Raw genomic sequence first — 27905 nt, forward strand, 5'->3', positions numbered from 1 at the left:
CCTGGATCAGATCACTGCTTCGGCACTATCTCCAGCTCCAACACAGCTTCCTTCGCTTCCTGCTTTCATGGCAGAAACTGAGGGCAACCGAGCCATAGTTTTTTGCTGCTGTTAGTCAAACTGCTGTGAGGAGGGAGCAGAAGCATGGGTTACAGGTGCTATGTGTGTCTATGGATGCACACAGCCCAGTTCGGGACTCAGTGGGAGTACGAATGCATAGTTGTCTCCTTAGCACATGACTTGCTACAGGAGGTACCCAAAGGAGGAAGGATCCGACAGCACCATTGGGACTGCCAGAAGAAGAAAGCAACAATTCTGTGTAATATGGCTGCAATTAATCTTAACTCTGTTTTCTGCAGTTCTCAGAGGAAAACCATCTCCTCTGGCATCCTGGTTATGAAGCCAAGAAGATTTGTTCTCAGCAGGGCCATCTTTAAGGTATTGATTTGCCTCCGGGCAAACATTTTCTTGGGCCCTCCTGAATCCACTTATCAACTATTTGAGAGCAGTAGGGGCTCGAGGCAGGTGTTTTGGGCCCCACAACAACTTACGTTCGACTCGGACCGTGGGCTCAACCTTACTGGTAACACACTGTACAAAGAAGGATGTTGTCAGATCACCTTGAGGCGAGGTGACAGATGAACCCCATAGGGATCAGGAGTGCACCGCAAGGTTATGGACCCTACGGCTGACTGCTGCAGACGGGGGACAGATCCCACTGGGGTTAGAGCGTAAGATTCCCTGGGGCGCAGAGTCTAAGAGCCAGCAGGTGTTCACCAGAGCCTCGAGTGGTGAGGATGGACTTGGGGGCAACTGGCTCCAGGTCGCGACCCCCAGGGTCCCCCAGCTCACACCCACAGTAGGTAACAGGAGGATAGGGATGGTGAGGGACAAAGCCAAGGTTGGGGCCACAAGCAGACAAGAATAGTCGGGGACACGCCAAAAGGTCAGGATCACAGGCAAACAGGGATAGTCAAAGACACGCCAAAGTCGGTAACGGAAAACCAGTAGAAGAGCACATGGCAGGTAACATTAAACTAACACACAAAGGAATACACAATGGTTGATCAGCACTGATGGCCGATGCTGGACTTTGCTGACTCCCCGCTGACTTCCAAAAGTTCCTTGGTGTTGGCTTTTTTCAACACATGTGCAGCAGACCACAGCATTGCTGTTTGCCATCTCTGTCTGAAGCGGATCAAGTGTAGCCAGAACACAAGCCGCTTGGGCACCACATTCTTGACAAGACATATGATGACCTGCCATGCAGTCCGTTGGCAAGAGCACCTGAAAGACCCACATCACAAAAAAATTTGGACTTCTCCTTGCCCCTCATCTGGGATCTCTACCCCTACTATACCTATTTCAGCACGCAAATTTTGCTACCCCAGTTGCTGAATAGTAAAAATACTGTCCCACCCATCCACATGCTCAGCACCTAAATGCTAGCTTGGCTAAATTGCTAGCACTACAGCTGCTGCCTTTTCATCTGGTTAACTCTTCCCCTTTTGTAAATTTGCAGAATGTGCTGTACCACAGTGGCAGGTTCCAAAAAGAAATTTCTGTTAACATAAGGCCATTCCAGCTCTGTATCATCATGTGGAAGTCAATGTTTTGACTCGTTGGACAGGGTGGTCAGCAGCAAAGTTCACATTACTGCTGACTGACTGGTCCAGCAGGCATGGTCAGGGACGTTACATTTCCTTCACGGCACACTGGGTAAGTCTGCTGGCAGCTGGGAAGAATGCAGGACAGAGTTCAGTGCTGGAGCTTGTTCCTTCACCATGCCTCATGTTCTATGCTTGGCACATACCCTGAATTTGGTGGTGCAACATTTCTTGAACAGCTACTCAGGCTTACAAGATCTTCTGAGTCAGGCCAATGAGGCAGGCCTCATTTGTGACATGCCCGCCAGGTGGAACTCAACATTGGCAATGTGCAGCGGCTGCACACTCAGCAGAGGACTATCAATGATTACCTGTGTGAGTATGGCACAAGAACAGGCTCTGGGGAGCTTGGCTTCTTTTAGCCACTTGGCTTCTTTTAACTACCGATAAAGGATGCATGCATTGTCCTGTCACCATTTGAGGAGGCCACAAGGATGGTGAGCCATGACAATGCATGCATCATTGCCACTGTCCCTCTAGTCTTCCTGCTGGTTCACCCGCTTTGTGAAATCATTTACAGGGCATTTTTGGGCAGAACAGGCGGAGGAAGAGGAGGACTTACTTTCCTCTTAAGGCCAATTTATGCAGATACCATTCCTGCGGGGCCACCAAACACACAGGAGGAATAAGAGGAAGAGGAGGATTGTGTCAACATGGATGTAGAGGATCACAGACAGCAGTCTTCAAGGGATGGTTTTCAGTCCCCAGAAACCCAAGGAGTTGTACGTGGCTGGGAGGAGGTAGTTCCTGACAATGTCATCCTTAATAACCCAGAGGACTCAAACTATCATGCCTCCTCAAATTTATGCTGCATGGGCTCCCAGATTCTGCAAAGCCTGCAAAAGGACCCGAGGATTCGTGGTATCAATGAGAGGGATCATTACTGGCTGCAACCCTTCTTCACAGAGGGAGCAGAGGTTGAAATATCTTCAGGACGCCTTGAAGAAAAATTTGTGTAATGCCTTTCCAGACACTGGAAGGTTACCATTTCCTGGACAATGTGTTTCTGAGGCTTTGGTCAGAGGAACAGCGGTGGAGAAGGTGGCTGGCTGACAGATGCCTTTTCAACGATTCTTTAGTCCTCAGTGCCCAGGCTGTTAGGTTTAAGCAACATCGGCAGCGTCTGCATTATATGGTGCAGGAATATCTAGGGGAAAGAGTCGACTTGGAGACCTTTTCAACTGAGCATCCACTGGGTAACTGGGTCTTGAGTATGGACAACTGGCAATCAAGCTACTGGCCTGTTCTGCATACAGCGTGCTTCCTGAATGGGCATTCAGTGCTACTAGAGGGTTTGTGACAGATCAAAGGGTGCGCCGGTCCACAGACTTCGTTGATAGACTGACATTTATCAAAATGAATCAGTCCTGGATCAGCAGCTATCAAGCCCCTGATGCTGATGTAACTGATTGAATTTGCTAGGGATCTGGGATCCCTTGAAGACTGCCTAGGCTGCCTATCCTATTCCCACATCCCCATGTTGAGGGCATGTGGTCTGGTATGGTTGGGGGGAGGGGGCGTTAGCTTGCCCCCCCCCCCCATCCTGACCTGCCAGGCTGCAAGTTTTGGATAAGGGTCTGGGTATGGATTTTGGGAGGGAACCCACGCCAATTTTAAATTTATAGTGTGGAATTCCCCTTAAAATCCATACCAGACAGGGGCGTGGCCTGGAGTGCAATGGAGTAGGACGCCTGCAGTGAGTGCTCCGCTCGTCCATACTCCTGTTCTAACCATCCTGCACCATCCTTCTTCTACATACCACCTGGAGGACCCTGCCTTACCTCTTGCTCTTCCCCTGGAGCCATCTGCCCGTTTTGGAGGCCGCGCGGCGCCGCTCCGGTAAGCTGGGTATTCCCGGGGGCAGCCTGTAGGACAGACCGCGGCTTCGGCCTAGTCGACGGCCATCTTGCTCCACCCGGCGGCGGCTTTCTCTGCCCTCCTCGGCCCTCCGAGCCTCTCCGAATCTGCCCCGCAACACCCCCGGCTACCGGATCGCCCTCGGCCGCGGGTGTGGTGCCTGTCACGCCGGTAGCAGCCGGTCGGATAGTCCGCGGCGCCGGCCTGGTCCCCGAGCCGGCGGCCATCTTGCTCCACCCGCGGCAGCCTTTACAGGCCTCTCTAACTGTTTTTATCCCTCCATCCGCCTGCCTGTGGCTGCCAAACCGCCCCTTGCCATCTGTGAAGTGCCTCTCTATCCTGCAGTAGCCGGTTAGATAGCCTGCGGGGCCAGCCTGGGCCCTGGAGAAGTGGCCATATTGCTACACCCACCACAGGCCCTTGCAGAGTACTCTGCGTCCACCTCCCCTTTCTGTGCCCGCTTCTCCTCTGCAGCAGCCACTGACCCTTGCAGGCACCAAGCCCCATCTGCAAACCACGCCTGCAGCACTTGGCGATTGTTACGAGAGGGGAGATTGAGAAGCTGGCCTAATATATAGCGGCCATCTTGGAACACCCCGGACCATCCTGGACCATGTCCCCACCAAAAAAGTCTAACGAGACCGCTGACAAGCTTGCCAGATACCGCCGCCATGAGGAGGATCACCGGGCCAAAGATGGCGCTAGTGCTCCCTCTGACGCAGACCACTCTGCGTCGGCCACCACCCAAGTCCTGGACGCTATAGCCCTCTGTCAGAGCACGCTCACCTCCAAAATTGAGGAGGTCAAAATTGATGTGTCTCTCATCCGGCAAGACCTCTCTACCCTCCGGGATCGTGTGGCGGAGACGGAGACCCGCATCAGTAGAGCTGAAGACATCATACACCCCCTGCAGCACACCACTGATGAGGTATGCCGTCAGCTGCAACAGTTTTGCGCGAAACAGGACGACATGGAAAACCGTCTCCGAAGATGTAATCTCTGCTTCATCGGCCTCCCTGAGACAGCTGAGGGCAATGATCCGGCGGGTTTCCTTGAAAGTCTCCTGACCTCCACCTTCGGAAGAGAGGCATTTTTGGTGATGTTCGCTGTGGAGAGAGCTCATCGAATTCCGGCCCGTCCCCCTCCCCAGGGAGCCCCACCGCGTACTCTGATTGCGAAATTTCTTAACTTCAGAGACCGTGACAAAATTCTCCGCCTGACTAGAGAGAGGGGCAATATCCCCCATACCAATACCCATGTGGCGGTATTCCCAGACTTTTCCAGCGAGGTGCAACGGCAGCGATCCAGGTTCCAGGATGTTAAGCGACGCCTTCGGGTCCTACACCTTAAATATGCAATGCTGTATCCTGCGAAGCTTCGCGTGGAATGCGAGGGCCGAACCCACTTTTTTGAAGACCCTGCCTCGGCATCCACCTGGATTGACCAGAGAGAACGCCGAGACTGAACATCTCACCCTACATATGCACTGTGGATGCTTTCCCTTTCTTTTCCCGCTCCCGTGGGTCCCCACGATATCTCCTCCTGCTACTTTGATGATTGAGTCGTCGCGATGAGCACACTATTAATCGACGCCCGTTGCAGGGCCAGGGGACTATCCCGGGAAGACTTTCTTTTCATCTCGTACTGGATCTCACAGCATGCCTATTCTCTCTCGGTGTTCCGCTGATCTGAGATCCCTACCTCCCCTGTGCCTGAGGAGCACCTGGGGAAGACCGAAGATTATACGACATCCAGGACTATTCTACTGTACTTTATTCATCATCCCCCCTGCTCGGCCATGATGGTATCACACCTTTGTGGCCCCTGCTCCCCATGCACCTTCCAGAGAAGAAGTCGCCCCCCTAGGATTTTTAGGATTTTTGTGTACTTCTCCCTCCCCCATTTATCTGATTTTCTTTTATCCCCCTTTGTTTTTCTTTTTGTTACCTTGGGTATCTATGCTCCTCTGCAAATAAGTTCCTTGCCTCCAATGGGTTCTAAGCATGGGATGTGCCCTGTTGGTACCCAGTTTTGGGGTATGATGTCCAAGCTGTGTTGGGGTGGCACTGGACTGGGTGGGGGGTGGGATGTTGTGGTTTTTATTTTTTTGTACCACTATGTTTGCTAACGTTTGTTTCTACTAAAGGTACTGTGTTAAAGTCATACAAGCATTTTTGGAATTGGTTGCTATTGTGTTCTGTGCGCACTAACTTGGCCATGACTGCCCTGCTGATTCTGGCCCGCCTATGGTTTATTGTTTACGCCCTGCACCCACCATGAGCTCCTTAAAGTTCCTTACGTGGAATGTCAGAGGCATGCGGAACAAGATAAAACGCACTGCCGCCCTGACATTCCTTAAGTCTCAGCGTGCTGACATTATCGCGCTTGTTGAGACCCATGTTACTGGCCATCTCCAGTCCTCTCTTAAGAAACCGTGGATAGGTTGGGCGTACCATGCTACCCACACCTCATACTCCAGGGGGGTTTCGGTCCTAATTGCTAAAAGGGTGCCGTTTAACCTAGTGCTGCTCCAGACGGACCGGCAGGGCAGATATGTATTCCTGCATGCCACCATTAATGGATCCCCTATTTTGATAATAGCCTGCTATGTCCCCCCTCCCTATAACTCAGTTGTACTTAGGAGGGCCTTGCATTTATGGCACACTACCCCTCGGTGCCGGCAGTGTGGTTGGGGGACTTTAATATGACCCTCATTCCCGCTCTGGACCGCATGGGCACCCCGGACTCCCCTGGTGACCCTCCAGCCCATACCAGACTACACCGTATATTGACCGACTTTGCTCTTGTGGATACATGGCGCCACAAGCATCCCCATGCTAAAGCATACTCGTGCTTCTCAACCAGCCATAACACAATGTCCCGAATCAACTTCATTCTCATTTCACAGGCTCTGACACCCAGACTGGAAGATGTGGGCTTCGCTCCGAGAATCCTCTCGGATCACGCCCCCTACTGGATTACGATGCGGCTCCTGGGGGCCTCTCCCTCTCCTACTTGGCGGCTGAACCCATTTTGGCTGGCCGCCCTGCGGGAGCAGGGGGACATCTCTACGGAGTTGCAGCACTATTTTGCAGTTAACGGGGACTCCACTACATACGACATGGTGTGGGACACATTTAAGCTTTACGCCCGCTCCCTGCTCTCCACGCGCATTAACAGACTGAAGCGGTCGTCCAAACTTGTTGTCCAACAGGCTACAGAACACCTACAGAGATTGGAGGAGGAGTTTCATCGAGACCCCTCGCCTGACGCAGCCACTAATCTTAAGCTCCAGCTACGACAGGTCGCCCAACTACATATGGAACAGGCCAAGCAGCGCATCTTTTTCTGTAGGCAAAGGGTATTTGAATATGGAGAAAGATCGGGCAAACTACTCGCTTACCTCGCTCACTTAGATTCCCGTCCCCCAGTCGTGGTGTCGCTGCTGGACACCCAGGGGAATGGTATTACGGATCCACAACAGGTGGCGGAGGAGTTTGCGAGATTTTATCGAGCACTCTATGCCACTCGGGTCACTCATACTCCCCAAGACACCAGAGACTACCTGGCGAGAATTACATTTCCCAAACTGACAGACGCCCAACGTGACCTTTTAGATGCCCCCATTACTGAGGAGGATATTTCCAAGGCAATTTCCTCTCTGGCCACTTCTAAAGCACCAGGACTGGACGGTCTGCCGCTAGAATTTTATGCCACCTACTCTGAAATTTTGACCCCTAAACTCCATGACTTATATGAGTCCATATTTGACACGGGAATCCTACCCCTCTCCATGAGGGATGCACAAATAGTTGTGATTCCCAAGCCAGGGAAGGACCCACACTATCCGGAATCATATAGACCTATCTCTCTACTACAGGTTGACATTAACCTCCCTGGCGGTACCATTATTTCGGATTTTAGGTGCTAAAAGCGGTACCATTATTTTGCATGAAAATTTGGCGTTTTATATTGTAGTCCTGCAATTCTTAGGAATAACTCTCTTAAATCTGTCCAAACCAGAGTCTAGCAGACATCCCAGGTATGATAAAGTTTGAAAAATTAAATCATAAATTATAATATAATAAATAATTATAAATAATTGTACCAAATAATAATATAACAATAATAAAAATTATTCAATAATGTAATCTAATCAAAAACACTGAAATTTGCCGAGTTGCAGAATTGTCACTGTCATTACTTTTCAGTATTTGATGACGGATCTCCCCACAAATCGCTATCGCTCAATTCTGCGAGTCATTCTAATTTATTATCGCTGTTTTCTAGCTGGTCTAAAATCATTTTTGATGTACAGTGACAGTTTTGGTTGCTATGGACAATCTCCAGTTTCCAGGCATAAAGAACAGTTTTTACAATATAAAACTGCATGCAGGACACTGGGCAGACCACTAGGGACAAAGGGGATGTGAAATATTTACATACAGCAATGTAATCTGTAAGATTACATTATACTGTATGTATACTGTTTATTTCACTTTTTGAATTTGGCGCCGATCTCCGTGCCCGTGCGTCGCAACGCTCGCAGGGCACGGAGATCGCCGATGTGATAGATCGAGCGAGGCACGGCTCGCTCGTACAGCGGGGAGACATCGCTGGATTCGAAGGAGAAGGTAAGGAAACCTCCTCCTGGATCCAGCGACGCTGTCCCGAGTCTGACTCGGGGATACCGCTTTTGGTATAAAAAATCCACCCCGAGTCAGACTCGGGAATACCGTCAGGGGGGTTAAAATACTGGCTAAGATTCTTGCCTCCCGCCTTAATCAGGTTATCCTCTCACTGATCCACCCTGACCAGACTGGCTTTATGCCAGGAAAAAACACCACCATGAATATCCGCCGCTTACTTATGAACATCCAGGGATCCCATGATGAAGTCGGCTCGCGGGTCGTGGTGGCTTTGGATGCTGCCAAGGCCTTCGATTCCGTGGAGTGGAACTACCTGTGGGAATGCCTCTTGGGATTTGGACTTGGCCCCAACTTTATCCGCTGGGTCCAACTCCTGTATCAATCCCCGAGGGTCAAGGTGTTTGTGAACGGCTGGCTCTCTGAGCAGTTCCCGCTGGAGAGAGGGACTCGACAAGGCTGCCCCCTTTCCCCCATGTTGTATGCGTTGGCTGTGGAGCCACTGGCTATTATGGTTCGCGCAGACACCAGAATTCGTGGCCTTAGGATAGGAAATCTGGAGGAAAAGATCGGGATGTATGCTGACGATACACTCCTATACTTAGCCGACTCGGGTCCCTCCCTTCTTGCAGCCCTCCACACCATAGACTGTATCGGTAGTCATTCGGGTCTAAGCATTAACTGGTCCAAATCCCAGATCCTTCCGCTTGATCATTTCCCCCCTGTACCCACGTCCCCTCCTCTAGATCTCCCTAGGGTTTCCGCGATCAAGTATTTAGGAGTGCAGGTCACTAGATCGCTGACAGACTATGTACCCCTAAACATTGAACCCCTTTACGCCCTGATCAAGACCAAGACACAAACCTGGGCCAGACTACCTCTGGGCGTTATGGGACGCATCAATCTGGTCAAAATGATACTTCTGCCCAAGATACTTTATTTGGTGTGGCATGCACCCCTGTATATACCACAACATTTTTTCAAGACAATTGAATCAATTCTCAATTCATTTATATGGGGCCACAGCAGACACAAATTGTCTTGGAGACTTCTGAAGAATCCAGTGACAATGGGAGGGGCTGCCCTTCCAGATTTCCAGGATTACTACCTGGCCTCCCAATTGTCCCATTTTTATCACTTTGACAAGAGCGAGCTACCAAGATACCAGACATTACTTTGTAAATGCCCTGACGACCCTGCCCACACCCCACTTCAGTCAGTCCTTAGGGCTCCACTGTCAAAACGTTCCCCCTATCCAAAGGTAGACATGTTGACGCATCACCGGAGGATATGGCGGACGGCCCTAAACAAACTTGGGACCCCACAGGTTCATTCTTATACTCCTCTCTGGTTCAACACTCACTTGCCCGAACTGCTGTCCGTTCCAGACCCCGCAGCTTGGACGCGGTATGGGATATTGTACATGCACCAAGTTATGACTAGCACTGGGCCTAAATCCTTTCAAATGCTAAAGGAAGAATTCGCACTCCCTAACCATCTCTTCTTCCGATATTTACAGCTCCGACATGCGCTACAGACTCAGTTTGCCGGCTCCAACCCCCCTCTGACAGTCCCTCCTATAGTAGATATAATCACAGGGGCTGAGCCAACCAGGTTGATCTCTGCCCTCTACTCCGCCATCCGTCTCCCAGGTTCCGGGGCATTGGCTTACGCCGCCAAGGCCAGATGGGAGGGGGATGTTGGATTAATTGAGGACGAGGAGTGGGATGATGTATTGGGGGATGTGAAGAGAGTATCCCCCAGACTTTCGGACCGCCTCACACAGCTGTACATCGTACATAGGACATATCTGACCCCCCAAAAGATAGCACGGTTCAAACCCACGTATAATCCGGGATGCCGCTTATGCGACCACACTCCAGGCTCCTTCTATCACCTCATATGGTCCTGCCCCGTTATACAAACATACTGGATACAGGTAATTCGCTTTCTCCATGACCAGATGGGCTCTCCTGTTAGCCTCGACCCGAAGCTGTGCTTACTTGGTCTCTTGCCAGAATTTGATGCTGACAAGTCCCTTCGTACCTTTTTACATGAAACACTGTTCCTGGCGAGAAAAGTGATTGCTTGCGGCTGGATGCAGGCCCTCCCCCCCACGGTCCAATGCTGGAAGAAAGAGGTTAACGATACCCTCCCGTATAAGAAATTAATATATACGCATAGAGGATGTCCACTTAAATACGAGCAGATATGGGGCAGATGGTTGGGGGATGGGGAGACATGTACTTGATATGCTGTTGTATTGATCCCTTGCCCCCCTCCCCCCTCTGTTTTTCCCTTTCTGTGCTTCCTCCACCCCATGGGCCTGCTTTTATTGTGTCCCCCTCCCTCTCCTCCTTTTTTTTCTTTCTTTCTCTCTCCGCCTCCTGCCCCTTGATGGGTATATAAACCCTATGCAGCGCAACTATCCCAAAGCACTCATGTATGCAACACTGCCTTGGCCAGGTTGGCCCTTATTACCTGATGTACCTTATGTATGCTTGCTATGTATGTTATCTTCTCTGTTTCCTTCTTTTTTTTTTTTTGTTTTTTCTTTGTTTTTTTCAATAAAGTTTGTTTTTCAATTAAAAAAATCCATACCAGACCCAAAGGACCTGGTATAGACTGGGGGGACCCCACGCCATTTTTTCCATAGATTTTTCATCTATATTGCCGGGAGCTGGCAATACATTACAGCCGCGAGTTTAAATGACATTTTTCCTTTAGAAATGTCATTATTGCAGCAGCATGTTCTAAACATCGCACATATGCACCACTTTACAGGCAGACTAAGGGGACTCCCCAGACACAATATTAGGAATATTTAATTTTTATTGTTTCACTTTAAGCATCATTAAAATCACTGCTCCTGAAAAAATACTTTTAAAGACTTTTTGCATTGATGCATGCCACCTAGGACTGTACCCATGTCCCCATATACTTTTTATCTTTTTTTTGCGTCCCATAGACTTTCATAGGATTCGCTAGAAGTTTTCGCCTATTCAAGGTGTTCTGGTGCAAACACCTGGGGGGGGGGGGGGGGTGTTTGGTCCATCCCTATTGGGGACACAGATGTGTGGAAGGCTCTGATGGGGACACAGATGTGTGGAAGGCTCTGATGGGGACACAGATGTATGGAAGGCTCTGATGGGATCACAGATGTGTGGAAAGATCTGATGGGGACACATGTGTAGAAGGCTCTTTTATGGACACAGATGTGTGGGAAGCTCTGATGGGGACACAGGTGTGCAAGAAGACTTTGATGGAAACACAGAGGTATGGAAGGCTCTGATGGAGACACAGATGTGTTGAAGACTTTGATGAAGACACAGATGTGTGGAAAGGATCTGATAGGGACATAGATGTCTGGAAGGCTCTGATGGGGTCACAAATGTGTGGAAGGCTCTGATAGGGACACAGATGTGTGGAAAGGCTCTTATGGAGATACAGATATACAGGGTGGTACAGTGTTAGGGCAGATGTACAGGGGGATACAGTGGTGGGGCAGATGAGCAGGGTGTTACAGTGGTGGGGCAGATGAGCAGGTTAGTACAGTGGTGGGGCAAATGTGCAGAGGTTAGGTTACAGTGGTGGGGCAGATGTGCAGGGGGTTACAGTGGTGGGGCAGGTGTGGAGGGGGTACAGTGGTGGGACAGATGAGCAGGGGGGACAGTGATCTGAGGTGTGAAGGTGCATAAATTGGAGCTGATCTGAGGCATGAGAGTGCATGATGTTAATTTCTCACTACTGAAGTAGTCTGCATCATTCACATACGTAACCGCCTTGTATGTGAAAGCTATGGTCCAACTCTCTTACATGCTGCCAGCATAAGTTATTTTAACTCTTGCTGCAGCACACTTAAAAAGTAAAAAAAAAAACACAACAAAAACTGCTGATGTATTACTGTATATACAGCCTAAATGCATTTCAGTAATAAATCATAAGTAGATAATATGGGATTTATTTCACCTTTATAAATAAAGGAAGTAAATGTATATGAGCGTCGGATGAGTGGCGCTGGCAGCAACAGAAAGAAGGGTGTATTTATGCTACCTGTGGTCCATGAGTATAACCACAATAATACAGCAGTCAAGAATACACATTTAATTTGTCATATGATTTATTAAAATCCCAATAAGTAAGCATTTCTTCCTTATAGAAAAAAAAAAAAATGAAATAAAACAGAACAGACACCATGCCTTGAGCTGATCTAATACTATATAAGCAGACTCACTTCCCAGCAACTAATTACTTTCAACTTTCAAATGAACAGACGAACGAAGCAAAACTGATCATTGCCCAAGTTTGCATTCAGGTCATTTGCAATGGAGGTAATGTCCCAACGTAATAATAATTTCCCTGTTGAGATAGATGAAGTATTCTGAATCTGACGCTTTCTGAATCAATCTGAATTTTCATCATTTATCATCAAAGGTCAACCTTCACTGATGCAGAAGAAAAAGACCATTTGATCTCAAATTCACTTCCAAGAGGCAAACCAAGTTTCTGTAATTTTAGGTACTGGAAAGAAAACAAAGAAAATGAACATTATACAGCTACTGATCAATTATAAGGATAAGGTTTCATGAGAACAAGTGCTTGGTAAACATACGTTGAGGAGCCAGAACAGAACCACCTTGAACAGTGAAGGAGAACCTTGGCACCCCAGATGTTTTGGAACTACATTTCCCATGATGCTCAACTAAACTGCAGAGTTCATGGGAAATGTATTTCCAAAACATCTGGGGTGCCAAGGTTTGCCTGGATGATGAGAGAGAGAGAGTGAATTTCCTAAATGGAGGCACAGACTGCAATACAAACTAAGAGACATTCTAATCCCTCTCCACTCTATCCAAGGCTAAAAAAGCCTTTAGTTGTAATTGAAATTGGTTTCCCTGCTGCACTGTACATGCAATACTTTAATACTAGTTCAAGAAGTTTTTTAGTTGTTTTGCGCAATTAGTTTATATTATAACGGCTAAGATTTGTGTTGGTAGAAGAAATATAAGCTCTGACCATGCACATTTTTTTTGTATAAAGATCCAGTTATTTTAGCCCCGGTTCACACTAATGTGATGCCAGATCTTGCATGTGATTCGCACCGCATTCCTGTGCAGATCAAATGCGAGGTCTGTGTGATGCAATTTTAGCCATAAAAACTCTATGGCTGAAATCGCATTGCATTCGCACAGAAAATGGTGCAGGACCCTTTTTTTGGTCCGCACCGGAATCAGATCACATGGGTGTTCACAACTATGCGATCCATTTCCTGCACCATTTCACAGTTCGCACTGCGATCTGTGAACCTATCTGGGGGTGTCATTAAGTTGACATTGACACCCCCAGCGGTTTGCAGATCTCAGTGTGAACCACTGTGCAATTCAGGTGCCATGCAGGAACCCGAATTTAATTTGCAGGGTCCCCGCATTGCGCCAGTGTGAACCCAGCCTCAATGTCCTAAAGTATAAACGAAAGCCAAAACTTTTCTCATTTTGCTAGAGTAAGGAAGACCGTCAGTTTTATTTTTTTTTACCATCTGTGTCCCAATGTGGAGATTTCCTTTACTTTGTCTTGTAGACATAACAGCAAGTTAGAAATATGCTCTCTTTGGCCTGCCATACACGGTTCGAATCTCGGCTAGTTAAGCAGGAACCAGACGAGATTCAAACCGTTAATGGGCTGGCTGAATCTACTAAGTTGATCGATCATCCCAAGTACCAGTAGATACACTTTAAAATCAATACCTGTTCATTCTGCAAATACTGATAATCTTGAGCAGGGGCACCATTGATCAGGATTTCCTTAGGAATATTTGCTATTCCAAACAGACCCACTTCATTAAGCTTCAGGTTCTTTGCTTCTTTTTCTAATTTCACCACTTTACTGACAAGGGTTTTCTGTAAAGAAAATAAAGAGATTAAATAAAATGTACATTCATGGTATATTATTAAAGGCCAACTGAACTTTACATTTAAACCCACTAAATACAAAACAGGTGCAACTAAACAAAAAGGTGTTCTAAGTAGGGATGTGCCGAACACCCTCCTGTTTGGTTTGCAGCAAAACTACTGAACAGGGGAAATGTTCTAGTCTGAACAGCGAACCCCATTGAATTCTATGGGAGCCGAACACGAAAAATCAAAAGTGCCTATTTTGAAGGCTTATATGCAAGTAATTGGCCATATAAGGGGTATGGGGGTATGAGTACTACCCTGGGGGACATGTATTAATACATTTTTTTTTTAAACTATAGTTTTTTACAGGAGCAATGATTTTAATTATGCTTAAAGTGCAACAATAAACATGAAAAATACATTTAACCACTTAAAGACCAGCCTGAGCAAATTGCCGTCATTGTACATATCGCCGCTTTAAGACCTCTAGGGGGCACATGCATGCCCGTGGTGAGATGCTGGAGCTGATGCGCGTGGCCGGCGGCCACAGACAGATCCCCGTTCTGTCAGGGGAGGAGAGACCGATCTGCTGTTCCTAGTGATTAGGAACAGTAATCTGTCTCCTCCTCTAGTCACTACACTCCCCCCACAGTTAGAAATACCTCCCTAGGGAACACTTAACCCCTTGATTGCCCCCTAGTGTTAACCCCTTTCCTGCCAGTGTCATTTATACTAGCCACTAGTCAATGGTCCGATCTGTCTGCCGCAATGTCGCAGTCCCACTAAAAATCGCTGAGCACCACCATTACTGGTAAAAAAAAAAGTAGTAAAATGTATAATAAAAATAAATCATAAATCAATCCCCTACTTTGTAGACGGCAGAACTATTGTACAAACCAATCAATATATGTTTGTTGCAATTTTTTTTTCCAAAAATATGTAGAAGAATACATATCGGCCTAAACTGATGAAGAAATTCTTTTTTTTTTTTTTTTTTTTTTTTTGGAGGATATTTATTATAGCAAAATATATCATTTTTTTTTTTTTCAATATCGATGGTCTTTTTTATTTTTTTATTTATTTATTTTTGTTTATAGCGCAAAAAAAAAACCTCAGAGGTTCTCAAATACCACCATAAGAAAGCTCTATTTGTAGGAAAAAAAGGACATCAATTTTGTCGGGTACAACGTCGCATGACCACGCAATATTTCAGTTAAAGCGACGCAGTGCTGTATCGCACTGGTCATTAAGGGAGCAAATCCTAGGAGGTTAAATATAGTGCCTGGGGAGTCTCCTTAATTTGCCTCTAAAATGGCGTGCATAAAGCACGCCCTAAAACATTCTACAGCAAAAATGAAATTTCTAAAGAAAAAAAAAACAGTCAAATCCCATTTAAAATGACGGTTACAATTGCTATTGAAACAAATAAAGAACAAAACGGCACGGGGTCCCCTCCCCCAGTCTATACCAGGCCCTTGGGTCTTGTATGTAATTTAAGGGAAACTCCACACCAAAATAAAAGAACAGCTCAACAGGTCAAGAAATTGGAAGGGACTAGCGAGCACCCCTTCCCCCCTGAACCATACCAGGCCACATGCCCTCACTATGGGGACAACCCTGGGCTGTGGATGTCGGGGTCTGCGGGGAGGCTTATTGGAATCTGTATGCCCCCTTTAATGAGGAGGCCCCCAGATCCCAGCCCCCCTATGTGAATGGGTATTGGGTACATCGTACCCCTACCCATTCATCAAAAAACTGTCAAAAAGTAAAAACCACAAGAAACTATTTTTGACAAGTCCTTTATCAAAAAATGTCCCTCGATGTATATCCATCGCCAATGCCCGACGACCCAAAAAATAAAATAAAATGTCCCGCCTCCTGGGAGGCTACCCACCGTATGCCCACTCTGAGCATTGACAGTTCTTATATAGGCAAGGGGCGGAGCCACCCAGCTACATCACCTGGTGGCACCACCCCCTTCTGATGGCTTCCTGGCCCCGCTCTTTAACAACCAGTGTACACTGTGCCCTGTTTGGGAAAAGCTTTTCCCAATCAGGGCACAGAATGCACTGTGCAGTGCTCAGAGCATTGCAGGGTGTTCGTCTGGGTGAATACCCGGTGAACACCCTGCAAATTCGGATGTTTGGCGAATGGCCGAACAGGCAAATGTTTGGCCCGAGCTAGGGCCGAACCAGTCGGTCATCCCTAGTTCTAAGCCAGTTCAGATAGAAGCCACAACTTGGGTACAAAAAACACGTCCCCTGCCAGGATGCTGTAGAGAAGGACCCTTGCTCTCTGTATGTAAAAAAGGGGTCTTTCTTCAGAGTTCCAACACACCCCCTGCTTAGTCACAGGGAGAGCTGTCCAATCAGCAAGGTGCAGACGGTGTGTCAGACCTCTGCAAAGAGACCACTGCTTCCACATAGAGAGCAAATGTCCTTCTCTACAGCATGCTCGCAGGGGACAGTTTTTTCTGCGCTGTGGCTGTTTTCCAAAGAAAGTTAACCATAAGAATATGAACCTTTTTGTTTTGATGCACATAAAATAAATGAAGCTGATTTAAACCTAAAGCCTAACTCCTAAATGGGAAAATCTTCCTTTGCCGTGGGGCTACACTTCAAAAGCTAACTGCTTATTTAGTCTTTGAGAGAGTAAAACCTCTTTAACTTGCCTTATCGCCCCCCCCCCCCCCCCCCAGCAGATGGTGTTGTTCCTACACTTTGGCAGTGGACTGTCTCTCTACATCATCACATCCAATACACGGCTATGGACCCTGCACTGGTCTGGATGATGTCAGGACCTTAGACCACTGGCGCATGGGGGAAATAATACTGTGGGGATCATTATAGCATTGCAGAAGACTGGAGAATCAGGTAAGTAGATCTTCTTTTCTATATGATCTAGACCTAAACAGCATTTGTAAGCCTTATGCAGTCAGACTTTAAACCACTTCCTTCAGAAACAGCTGATCACAGATTGGGGTAAAGGGCCAATCACAGCTGATCACATGTAAACAAACTTGCCAGTGTTTCGTCACATATGGTGACCCATCATATTTGGCTACCCACTAGTGTGAATGTGTGACGGCAGATTCCCTGACCCGTCAGATGTTCTCTCGCCGCCATCATCTTGCTACACCTTGCACGTCTCTACAGTAAGCATACACTGAGAAGGGGAAAGCGGACATCTTGTTACACCCACCGGAGTTGTGCATTTTATACTTATTTTTAACAGTAAAGTGAGTTTATATAGTGAAATACAGGACTTAGAACTCCTTCTGACTGGTTAGATGTTGAATTTTAAAAGCAGCGGCAACCCTGCTCACCTCAGAGGTTTGCTGATCTGACAGAAGTGTGCTGCTTTTAAACTTCAACATCTAACCAGTCAGACGGAGTTCTAAGTACTGTATTTCACTATATAAACTCACTTTACTGGTAAAAATAAGTGTAAAATGGAAAACTGCAGTGGGTGTAACAAGATGTTCGCTTTCCCCCTTCTCAGTGTATTCTTACTGTACAGCAGCGCGGGGTGTAACAAGATGGCAGCGACTAAAGGTCACTTTCATTCCACATTCTGACGGCTCGCTTAATCTGATGAATCATATGGGCAAGTTACGCATGCGCAGTGCGAAATTTCTCAGCGGAACGTCACTTCCATAACAAAATGTGATGGGTCGCCAAATGTGACGAAACACACTTATCGGCAATCCTTTCCTCACGAGGTGTCACAGCATATGGAGAGGAGAGCTGGTAACTGGTAAGTGTGACAAGGGATATACACAGATAATTAGGGCACTGATTATCAGTGCAGCCCCATCAGTGTCAATCTGTGCCCATCGGTGCTGCCTATCAGTGCCCATCACTTTCGACTATCAGTGCCCATTGGTGCCGCATATCAGTGCAGCCTCATCAGTCTCTCCTTCTCAGTGCCCATCAGTGTTGCCTATCAGTGTCCATCAGTACAGCCAATAAGTGTACAACAATGCATAACAGTGCTGCCTCATAAGTGCACATCATTGAATAAGAAAAATTACTTTTTTTTTGGTCTTCTTTCGTATGTTTTAGCAAAAAAATAAAAACCCAGTGGTAATTAACCACTTCAATACCGGCCACTTACCCCCCTTCCTGCCCAAGCCAATTTTAGGCTTTCAGCGCTGTCACTTTTTAAATGACAATTGCGCGGTCATGCGACTTTGTACTCAAACAAAATTTTCATTATTTTGTTCCCATAAAAAGAGCTGTATTTTGGTGGTATTTGATGACCTCTGTGTTCTGTTTTGTTTTGCTAAATAAGTAAAAAAAGACACATTTTTTAAAACATTTTTTTGTTTCTGTTATTTTTTTTACAAAATTTTATAAGTTTTCTCCTTCATTGATCAGCACTGATAAGCTGCACTGACAAGGTGGCACCAATGAGATGGCACTGATGGGCATTTACAGTGCCTTGCAAAAGTATTCACCCCCCTTGCCAATTTTTGTGTTTTGTTGCCTCACAACCTGGAATTAACTGGATTGTTTGAGGATTTGCATAATTTAATTGACAGAACATGCCCGCAACTTTGAAAAAAAAAATTCATTGTGAAGCAAACAACAAATAGGATAAAAAAAGAGAGAAAATCAATGTGCACAACTATTCACCCCTCTAAAGTCAATACTTTGTAGAGCCACCTTTTGCGGCTATCACAGCCCCAAGTCGCTTTGGATAAGTCTCTATGAGCTTGCCACATCTTACCACTGGGATTTTTGCCCATTCCTCCTTGCTCCAGCTCCTTCAAGTTGGATGGTTTGTGCTTGTGAACAGCAATCTTTAGGTATGACCACAGATTTTCTATTGGATTGAGGTCTGGGATTTGACTAGACCATTCCAACACATTTACATGTTTCTCCTTAAACCACTCAAGTGTTGCTTTAGCAGTGTGTTTGGGGTCATTGTCCTGATGGAAGGTTAATCTCCATCCTAGCCCCAAATCACATACAGAGTGGTACAAGTTTTGCTCAAGAATATCCCTGTATTTAGCACCCTCCATCTTTCCCTCAACTCCGACCAGTTTCCCCATCCCGACTGCTGAAAAACATCCTCACAGCATGATGCTGCCACCACCATGTTTCACTGTGTGGATGGTGTTCTTTGGGTGACGTGATGTGTTGGGTTAGTGCCAGACATAGCGTTTTCTTTGATGGCCAAAAAGTTCAATTTTAGTCTCATCAGACCAGAGCACCTTCCTCCATACATTTTGGGAGTATCCCACATGTCTTTTCGCAAACTCAAAACTTGCCATTTTATTTTTTGCTGAAAGTAATGCCTTTCTTCTGGCCACTCTGCCATGAAGCCCAACTCTATGGAGCATACGGCTTATTGTCATCTCATCTTGTACAGATACTCCAGTCTCTGCTGTGGAACTCTGTAGCTCCTCCAGGGTTACCTTAGGTCTCTGTGCTGCCTCTCTGATGAATGCCCTCCTTGCCCAGTCCGTGAGTTTTGGTGTGCAGCCGTCTCTTGGCAGGTTTGCTGTTGTGCCATGTTCTTTTAATTAGGTCATGATACATTTGATGGTGCTCCTAGGGATCATCAAAGATTTGGATATTTTTTTTTATAACCTAACCCTGACTTGTACTTCTCAACAACATTGTCCCTTACTTGTTTGGAGAGTTCCTTGGTCTTCATGCCAGTGTTTGGTTGGTTGTGCCTCTTGCTTAGGTGTTGCAGCCTCTGGGGCCTTTCAAAAAGGTGTGTATATGTAATGAAAGGTCATGTGACACTTAGATTGCACACAGGTGGACATTATTTCACGAATTATGGGACTTCTGAAGGTAATTGGTTGCACTAGAGCTTTTAATAGGCTTCATAAAAAAGGGGGTGAATACATACGCACATGCCAATTATCAGTTTTTTATTTCTGAAAAATAGTTTTATGTATATATTTTTCTAATATTACTTCAGCAACTTAGACTATTGTGTTCTGATCCATCTCATATAATTCAGATTAAAAAAACATTGGACTAAAGGCTGTAATGTAACAAAATAGGTAAAAAGCCAAGGGGGTGAATACTTTTGCAAGGAACTCTATAGGCGGCACTGACGGGCACCAATGGATGGCACTGAACGGCTGCACTGATAGATTGCACTGATAGGCATAACTGATGGCACTGGCAGGCAAAAATAATGGCACTGATTGCCAGCTGCCTGGGCACTGATTGGCATATCCATGGGGGTCTAGGGTGGCATACCTTTTGGGGTTCCTTTATGGGCATCCCTGGTGGCCCTAACGTGCATCTGCAGGGGGGCTGTGCTGATAAACAAACAATCAGCACAGACCCTTGTCAGGAAAGCCGCCAATTGGCTCTCCTCTACTCGTGTGATTGGACACGGCTGATCACGTGGTAAAGGGCCTCCATTAGAGGATCTTTACCGAGATCAGTGATGTGGTGTGTCAGACTGACAAACCGCACCACCTGCTGGATGTCATATGATGCCCAGTCAGGATAACTGAACCACTTTCCGGCTGCCATTCTGCTATAGGCCAGGTGGGAAGTGGTTAAATACCACCAAAAGAAAGTTCTATTTGTCTCCAAAAAATTATAAAAATGTTATATGGGTACAGTGTTGCATGACCACACAATTGTCATTCAAAGTTCAACAGCGCTGAAAGCTGGCCTGGTCAGGAAGGGGTGAAAGTGCCCAGTATTGAAGTGGTTACAGTGAATTTAGACTTATGCCGCGTACACATGACCAGACTTTCCGGCAGACTAGGCCCGACGGTCTCCCGATGGACTTTCGGCAGAGTTCTGATGGACCTTCTAAACGACCGGACTTGCCCACACATGAACGGACTAAGTTCGTTCAAAGTCCGTTTGTTTTAAACGTGATGAAGAGGAAGTTCAATAGCCAGTAGCCAATAGCTTCCCTTGCATCGTATTTGGTCTGTCGGACCAGCATACAGACGAACGAGTCCGTCTGACAGATTTGAAGCATGTTCTATTTCTAGGTCCGTCTGACTTTTTTTTTTATGTGAAAAAGATCGGATTAGCCCACACACGATCGGACTGATTCCGTCGGACCTAGTCTGCCGGACAGTCCAGTCGTGTGTACGTGGCATTAGACAGCCTTATGTTTTAAACAGCATGAGACAAGTTAGTTGTGAATTATATAGCACTTGCAGTAGGTATTCGGCAGGTACCTTTTTCCTACGCCCACTTTGATATTCATTACACACCTGTGAAACAGCTATTTCTGTTCTGAGATGCACAATGATGACATCATCAGTGTTATCCAGTAATGAGAAATGGGTAGGGTATACCTATCATACTCAAGATGTAACAATTAGTATTTTTTTTTCTCGAACGTTTCTTAGAACCCCAAACCTGTGTGACGAATAGCTGGTTGTTAATAGACATGTGCACTGACAAAAAAATTAGTTCATTTTCACTTTTGTTTCATTCCTTTTTGGATATTTTCGGAAATTTGGAAATTCGAAAAAATTCGGAAAAGTGGAAATTTGGGGAATTTTCACATTTCGATTTTTCAATTTCTGAATTTTGAATTTTTGGATTTCCGAATTTCTGCATTTTCAATTTTATGAATTTCTGAATTTCGAATTTACTGGAATTCCAAATTTTCAGAACTCCGAATTTCCGAATTTTCGGAATTCAGGAATTCAAAGATTTGAAAGTCCAAAAATCAGAAAATCTGAAAAAAAAAGAGAGAAAATCAGTTTAATTAATAACTAACTATTAAATTAACAAGTATGAATTTATCCAAAGTTACGAATTATCTGAAATAACGAATGCCGCATCTAAACAAATGGAATGGAACAAATTAATAATAAATAATAACAAATAATGAATAATAATAAAAAGGTTTTATTATTATTAAATCGTTATGTTCCGTTTGGTTAGATGTGGCATTCATTATTTCAGATAATTTGTACCTTCAGATAAATTCGTACTCGTTACTTTCACTAACAGACAAATTTGAAAGGGAATTCCAATACCTATAATTTAATAGTTATCATTTAGAATTAAACAGATTTTCTTTCTTTTTTTCGGATTTTCGAATTTTCGAAAATTCAGAATTCTGAAATTCTGAAATTCGGAATTCCGAATTTTCAGAAATCTGAAATTTGAAATTCAGAAATGCAAAAATTGGAAATTCGAAAATTCGGAATTTTGTAAATTTCGGAAATTCATAATTTTGCAAATTTGGAAATTTGGAAATTTTGGAAATTGAAAAATTCGGAAAACTCAGAATTAACGCATTTGTCAAAATTAGTTAATTAACGAATTTGGAACTAAACGAATTGCACATGTCCAGTTGTTAAGGAGTGGGCTGGGAAGCCATCCACTGCATCCTTAACCACTTAAGCCCCGGACCATTTTGCTGGCCAAGACCAGACCACTTTTTGCGTTTCGGCACTGCGTCGCTTTAACTGACAATTGCATGGTCGAGCGACGTAGCTTCCAAACAAAATTGACGTCCTTTTTTTCCCACAAATAGAGATTTCTTTTGGTGGTATTTGATCACCCTTGCGGTTTTAATTTTTTGTGCTATAAACAAAAAAGGAGCGACAATTTTGAAAAAAATGCATTATTTTTAACTTTTTGCTATAATAAATATCCCCAAAAAATTGTATAAAAAAACATTTTTTTCCTTGGTTTAGGCCGATGCATATTCGAATTGCCGAATTTTCGGATTTCTGTATTTCAAATTTACTAGATTTTCGAATTTCGGAGTTCCGAATTTCCGGATTTTCTACTGCTATGGAAGGTTTTCTTGGCGGGCTAACAAGAGAAGCAGTACAATTGCTACAGTGTAACCAAGCATTAGTTCAAGTAACAATGCAATTAGTCATGAAATGTGAACTTGAGAAAGGGCCATGTGCCTGAAATGCGTTATGCTGCTCTAGTCACAACTCCATGCTGTATTTTCAATCCACAGCCCTTGAAGAGGTTGTTATTTTGGTTTAGTTTGGTTTTGGCCAGTTGACAGCGCATGCCCCCGTCCCAGCTTCTCCCGGCAGAATCATTGCCGATCCTGCTCTTTTCCGGTCCAATGCTAAAAGTGGACGGCACATGCTACCTCCCCGGCTTCTCCACTGGACTCCCAAGAGAAGGGGAGGTGCCGCAAGCATCTGCGTCAGCCTGTGAGACTTTGTGCCATGGAAGCAGCACATCCTTTCCTGAGGGTGGCTTCTTGGGGCTCCTGTGCTTCCACCCACTGGGCAGTCCCACATTCCATTCACCTCCCTGGCCAGGAGGTGCTCCAGGACTGACTCATCCAGTTCTGATTCTTCCACCTCCAGCTGGCTGTTGTATATTTGCTGCCCACACCACCTTGCTGGTGATTTTAAGATACATTGATTTTAGCAATTACTTGGTTTTTAATTTGCTGTTTGAATAAACTCTTTACCCACAGACTAGAAGGTCTCCAAGGCTTTGCTATTCTCTCCAAGTTTGGACGGAGTTCTGTTCATATTGTACAATAGGTTCACAACAACCATTGCACTAATGGACCACTTACATTTTACTGTGTATGGACTGGGTCTGTCCAATAACACTTTTTTAAACTGTGCTTACAATTTTTCAATAATTGCAATCACATTTTTGGTTTTCATCTTTCATCTGGGCTTTTTTTTGGGCTGAAAAATGTGTCTGTTTTCTAGGGTACTTCGACAGCGAGGGGCTCAAGTTCTGGCTCCCTCCCTAGCAGTCTGTTTCCAGTAACAACCGGAATCGAAACTGCGTTACCAAGATCCATGACCTGGTCCCATAGGTATGGGAAGTAAGGAGTTAATAAGTGCATGTATGAGGTCTTTGCTAGGTGCATGGCTGGACCCCATTCTGTTACTGTGGGTGAGGTAATAGAAGTAAGCTGGACTGGTGGAGAGAGTGCGGGCTAAGCAGCGTCCCTCCTCAGGCAAACGTACATCAAGTAATAATGTGAAGTGGCAAGGAACAGCACTTTCAGAGGAACTCTGTACTTCTATTACTGCACACAGTGTTACAGCTTATCTAGAAGTTGGGAAGCTAATTTATGATTCCCCAATGACCGTGGTCCCGACCTGGCCCTGGGCATTGGTGAGCATGTGCACGATGACGGCACCCCCATGTGCAGGGACAGTTGGCCCATCCACATACCTCATAAATAAGTCTTGTCATGTGATGCTGAAATCAAAGTCCTGCATTCAGCTTTTTTTTTATGTCTTTGACCAGAACCAAAGGCTACCTGAGCCAATTTTCTAAAATGTGACTTACATCTTGAGCTGAAAATTTAATCAGGGTGTAGTCTCCCCTCTCATATGTGTCCAGACTATCTCCATCATCCCAATATAGCTCTCCATGAGCAGTTCCATCCTTTGTAAGTGCCACCAACAGTATCATACCATTTTTGCGCATCTCTGTTGTAGTCATAGCTGGTTCCTAGCGGAGCAAGCAGAAAAAAAGAACATATATTTTGTTAGACTAATGTGCATGTTATATTAATATTTTTGAAGAGACCAAAAAAAAAAAATAGTTTGCTCCATGAAAATGGGTGCATTTCATGGTTGCAGTAAAAGCATACTGTCTATATGGTGTCTTTTATGTCTATCATTGCAGTGTCCAGTTAGTATTCCTCTGTGTATTGGAACAAATGGGTCTTTATTGCTCCTCCATTAGGAAGAATGCCCTTGTACATTAAAAAGTAAGATCCCTGTCCTGAAGTTCCCAGAGTAATACAGGTGCCCATGTTGAAGAAATATCCCCTCTGTTTTGTGATGGATTGCATATTTTAACCACACATCACAAAAGCAACACTGACATATTGCCGAGGGATTTACAGAATACATATATTTAATCACTTCAGACCCTGTCTGGTGATAAAGATGCAGAACCCCTGGCAAACAGCTAAATACAAATCTGAAAAAATATACATGAACTACTTAAAGGAGACCTACACTCAAAAACACAAATGCAATCACCTCACCTAGGGACTGCTAAGCTATATTTTATTTTTTATTTTTGGGTTAAGAACCCCATTGAAGTCATTTTCTAGACTAATAGGCAAAGAATTGTCAAACACAAGCATTGGGAGATGGCCACTGCCCTGGGGAATATGTACCAAAGCAATTTTAATGATGCTTTAAGGGCAACATTAAAAATGCAAAATGTATTTAAATAACATGCCTGGGGAATGACTTGAACCTGCCTGTGAAGTGGCATACCCTTATGATGTACAGTATATTACCTACTATAGCAAAACGGACATTTACAAAATAAAAGCTGAGTTTAAATTGCTGGTAAATGTAAGCTCCTGGCTGTCAAATTATAGCTTTGCACTGGCCTGCTTATTGGACAAAAAATCAGCAGCATTGCAAATGCACCAGCTCCTTGCTGAAGCTTAGGAGAATTCTGACCTCTCCGGTCATTTAAACTAGTGAAACAATTTGTAACACCAACACTTTGCTATAGTAGGCTACTGTGAACTTTGCAACATTTGTCAGCTTCCGTCCACCTGGGTCTCCCTTGCTAATACAGAGGCTGCCTGTCACAAGCACAGATCCATGAACGTTGTCAATAATGGCTCCGTCTAGGGCAGTGGCGTCCAACCTTTTGACCTTCCTGGGCCACAATGGAAGAAGAAGAATTGTCTTGGGCCACACATAAAATACACTAACAATAAGGAAAGCTGATGAGAAGAAAAAGTTGGGCAGATCAGAAGTTAATGATCCTTGATATAGAATATGTACCTGAGTAATAAAACTTTTTTTTTTTTTTTATATTTTTGTTTTATTGTAAAAGGAGAGCAACATAAAACTAGTGCAATATTTTACACTGCTTTTGATAAACGAACGCATCAATATCTGGTTCGATGGATGGAGTATGAATTCTAATTTTGCCCTTTGTGTGCTTCGTCCTTGAAAATAGTTGCAATAGTTGAAAATCAACATTTTTAAAATGGATGTAACAATCCAACGCATGCTCGGAAGCATTGAACTTCATTTTCTCAGCTCCTTGTAGTGTTGTACGTCACCGTGTTCTTGACAGTCAAAGGTTCAGAGAACTTTTGTGTGACCGTGTGTATGCAATTTAAGCTTGAGCGGAATTCCGTCAGAAAGACCATCCAAGATTTTTGCGACAGAAATTCTGCTCATGTGTACGGGGCATAAGCCTAAGGAATCAAATGTTCTACCATTGCTCTGTAATAGTAAAGGTAGATTTAAGCTATCAAGAAAAACACAAGTAAGGCAGGAGAACTAATTGTGTGTATAAAAACTGTGAGAACCCTGTACCTTTCTTTGCTAACCTCTATGCCACGGATATGCAATTAGTGGACCTCCAGCTGTTGCAAAAAAACTACCCAGTCCCATCATGCCTCAGCCTCTGGGTGTTATGCTTGTGGCTGTCAGAGTCTTGCTATGCCTGATGGGAGTTGTAGTTCTGCAACAGCTGGAGGTCCGCTAATTGCATATCACTGCTCTATGCCATCCCTGTGGTTAGTTGGTGGGGATGTCGGAAAATTTGTACATAACATCATAGTGGTTTGATCATCTCAGAAGCAAATAGTGCTCTGCAAAGCTGGTTAAGTGTTGGTGGCCAACTAGGCATTCTGTTTTTTACTGACAAATACTCCTGCACACAGTTGCCATGGACATTTCCCTGCAAAAACTTTGAATAGGGGAAACTGGCAGTAGATAGCTTGTTCACTGTATTATTGTGTCTGGCTACAGTTCAGGCCAGACCGCTACATTCTTAAAAAGAGCAAAGCATTATGTGCAAAGTGTAGTAACCCATAGCAACCACTCAAAATACCTTTTTACCAAAACCAGGACAGCATAAGGTGGATTCTGACTGGCTGTTTGGTGCTTTGCTCCCACATCATTTACTGAAAAAGGCTGGTAATGTCACCTTTAAATTCCAAATCACTCAAGCAGTGCTATACATCTTAATGAGCCATTGCACTGTAGAAAACATGTCCTGATGACCTGCCACGCCTATCTTGCTTAAACTTTCATTGGCTGAGTGTAATAAAACATTGATAGTAATCAGTAATATTAATTAGAGGAGGACAGATATATGGAAATACCCCACCACTCCTATAATCCTGGGTTGGTAAAGCATTTCCAAATACAAGAAGATGCCACTAGTTTATGGGATTCAAATTAAGTACATGCTACCTAATAACAGGTATTTCATGTCTCCTTATTAAAACCTTTGCACGCTGTTCAGGTTGCAAACCATGAGGAGTATGAAGTACAGTCCATTGTTGACTCTCGTAGGTTCCGTGGGCGCATACAGTACTTGGTACACTGGAAAGGGTACGGTCCGGAGGAGCGCTCTTAGGTCTCATCCTTGGACGTACATGCCCCTGTCCTCCGTGATTTCCAGATGTTATCCCCTCAAGCCTGGTGGTCCTCCAAGGGGGAGGGGTCGTTGAGGAGGGGGTACTGTCAGGGCTGGGCTCATCCCTTCCTTCTCTGAGCTGGCAGCTCAGCTGTCGGCTAATTGCTAGCTCCCATCTCTCTCCACAGTTATTCAGCTGTTGATGATCCTGCTCATCAGTCCTGCCTACGTAAGCTGTCCAGTCCAGAGGAACTCTGCCTTCGCCTTGGTCACATCACAAGAAACTAACTCCTGCGTTCCTGTTTAAAGACTGGCTTTGCTGACATCCCTTCTGGCTCCAGATCCTGCTTGCTGTTCCACTACATTGATCCCTGACTTTTGGCTTGGCTGACCTTTCTGGTTACTGAACTTTGGCTATGCTTTGACTATGTTTATTCTTTTTACTTTTATTATTAAACAAGTGTGATTTAACTGTACTTCTGTCTCAGCCTGATTTCATGGTTTCTGACAGAGACAGAGCAGGCC

At 45.1% G+C, this 27905-nt stretch overlaps 1 protein-coding gene across 2 annotated transcripts in view; it reads right to left on the bottom strand.

Moving 5' to 3' along the window:
- Positions 1-12272: 12272 nt before the first annotated feature.
- Positions 12273-27905, bottom strand: part of LOC143935621 (lysosomal alpha-glucosidase-like) — a 205676-nt gene continuing 190043 nt past the window's right edge. For both annotated transcript variants that reach the window (XM_077459616.1, XM_077459617.1), the window contains 3 exons: positions 24315-24479; positions 13915-14067; positions 12273-12691 (listed from right to left, as the gene is read on the bottom strand). In XM_077459616.1, coding sequence (XP_077315742.1) covers positions 12599-12691; positions 13915-14067; positions 24315-24479 — 411 coding nt within the window. In that variant the 3' untranslated portion in view covers positions 12273-12598. The remainder of the gene's footprint in view (positions 12692-13914; positions 14068-24314; positions 24480-27905) is intronic.

Source organism: Lithobates pipiens, unplaced genomic scaffold (genome assembly GCF_037356315.1).
Source record: "Lithobates pipiens isolate NorthernLeopardFrog02 unplaced genomic scaffold, aLitPip1_a1.2 Scaffold_28, whole genome shotgun sequence".
In the NCBI taxonomy this organism is placed as follows: Eukaryota; Metazoa; Chordata; class Amphibia; order Anura; family Ranidae; genus Lithobates; species Lithobates pipiens.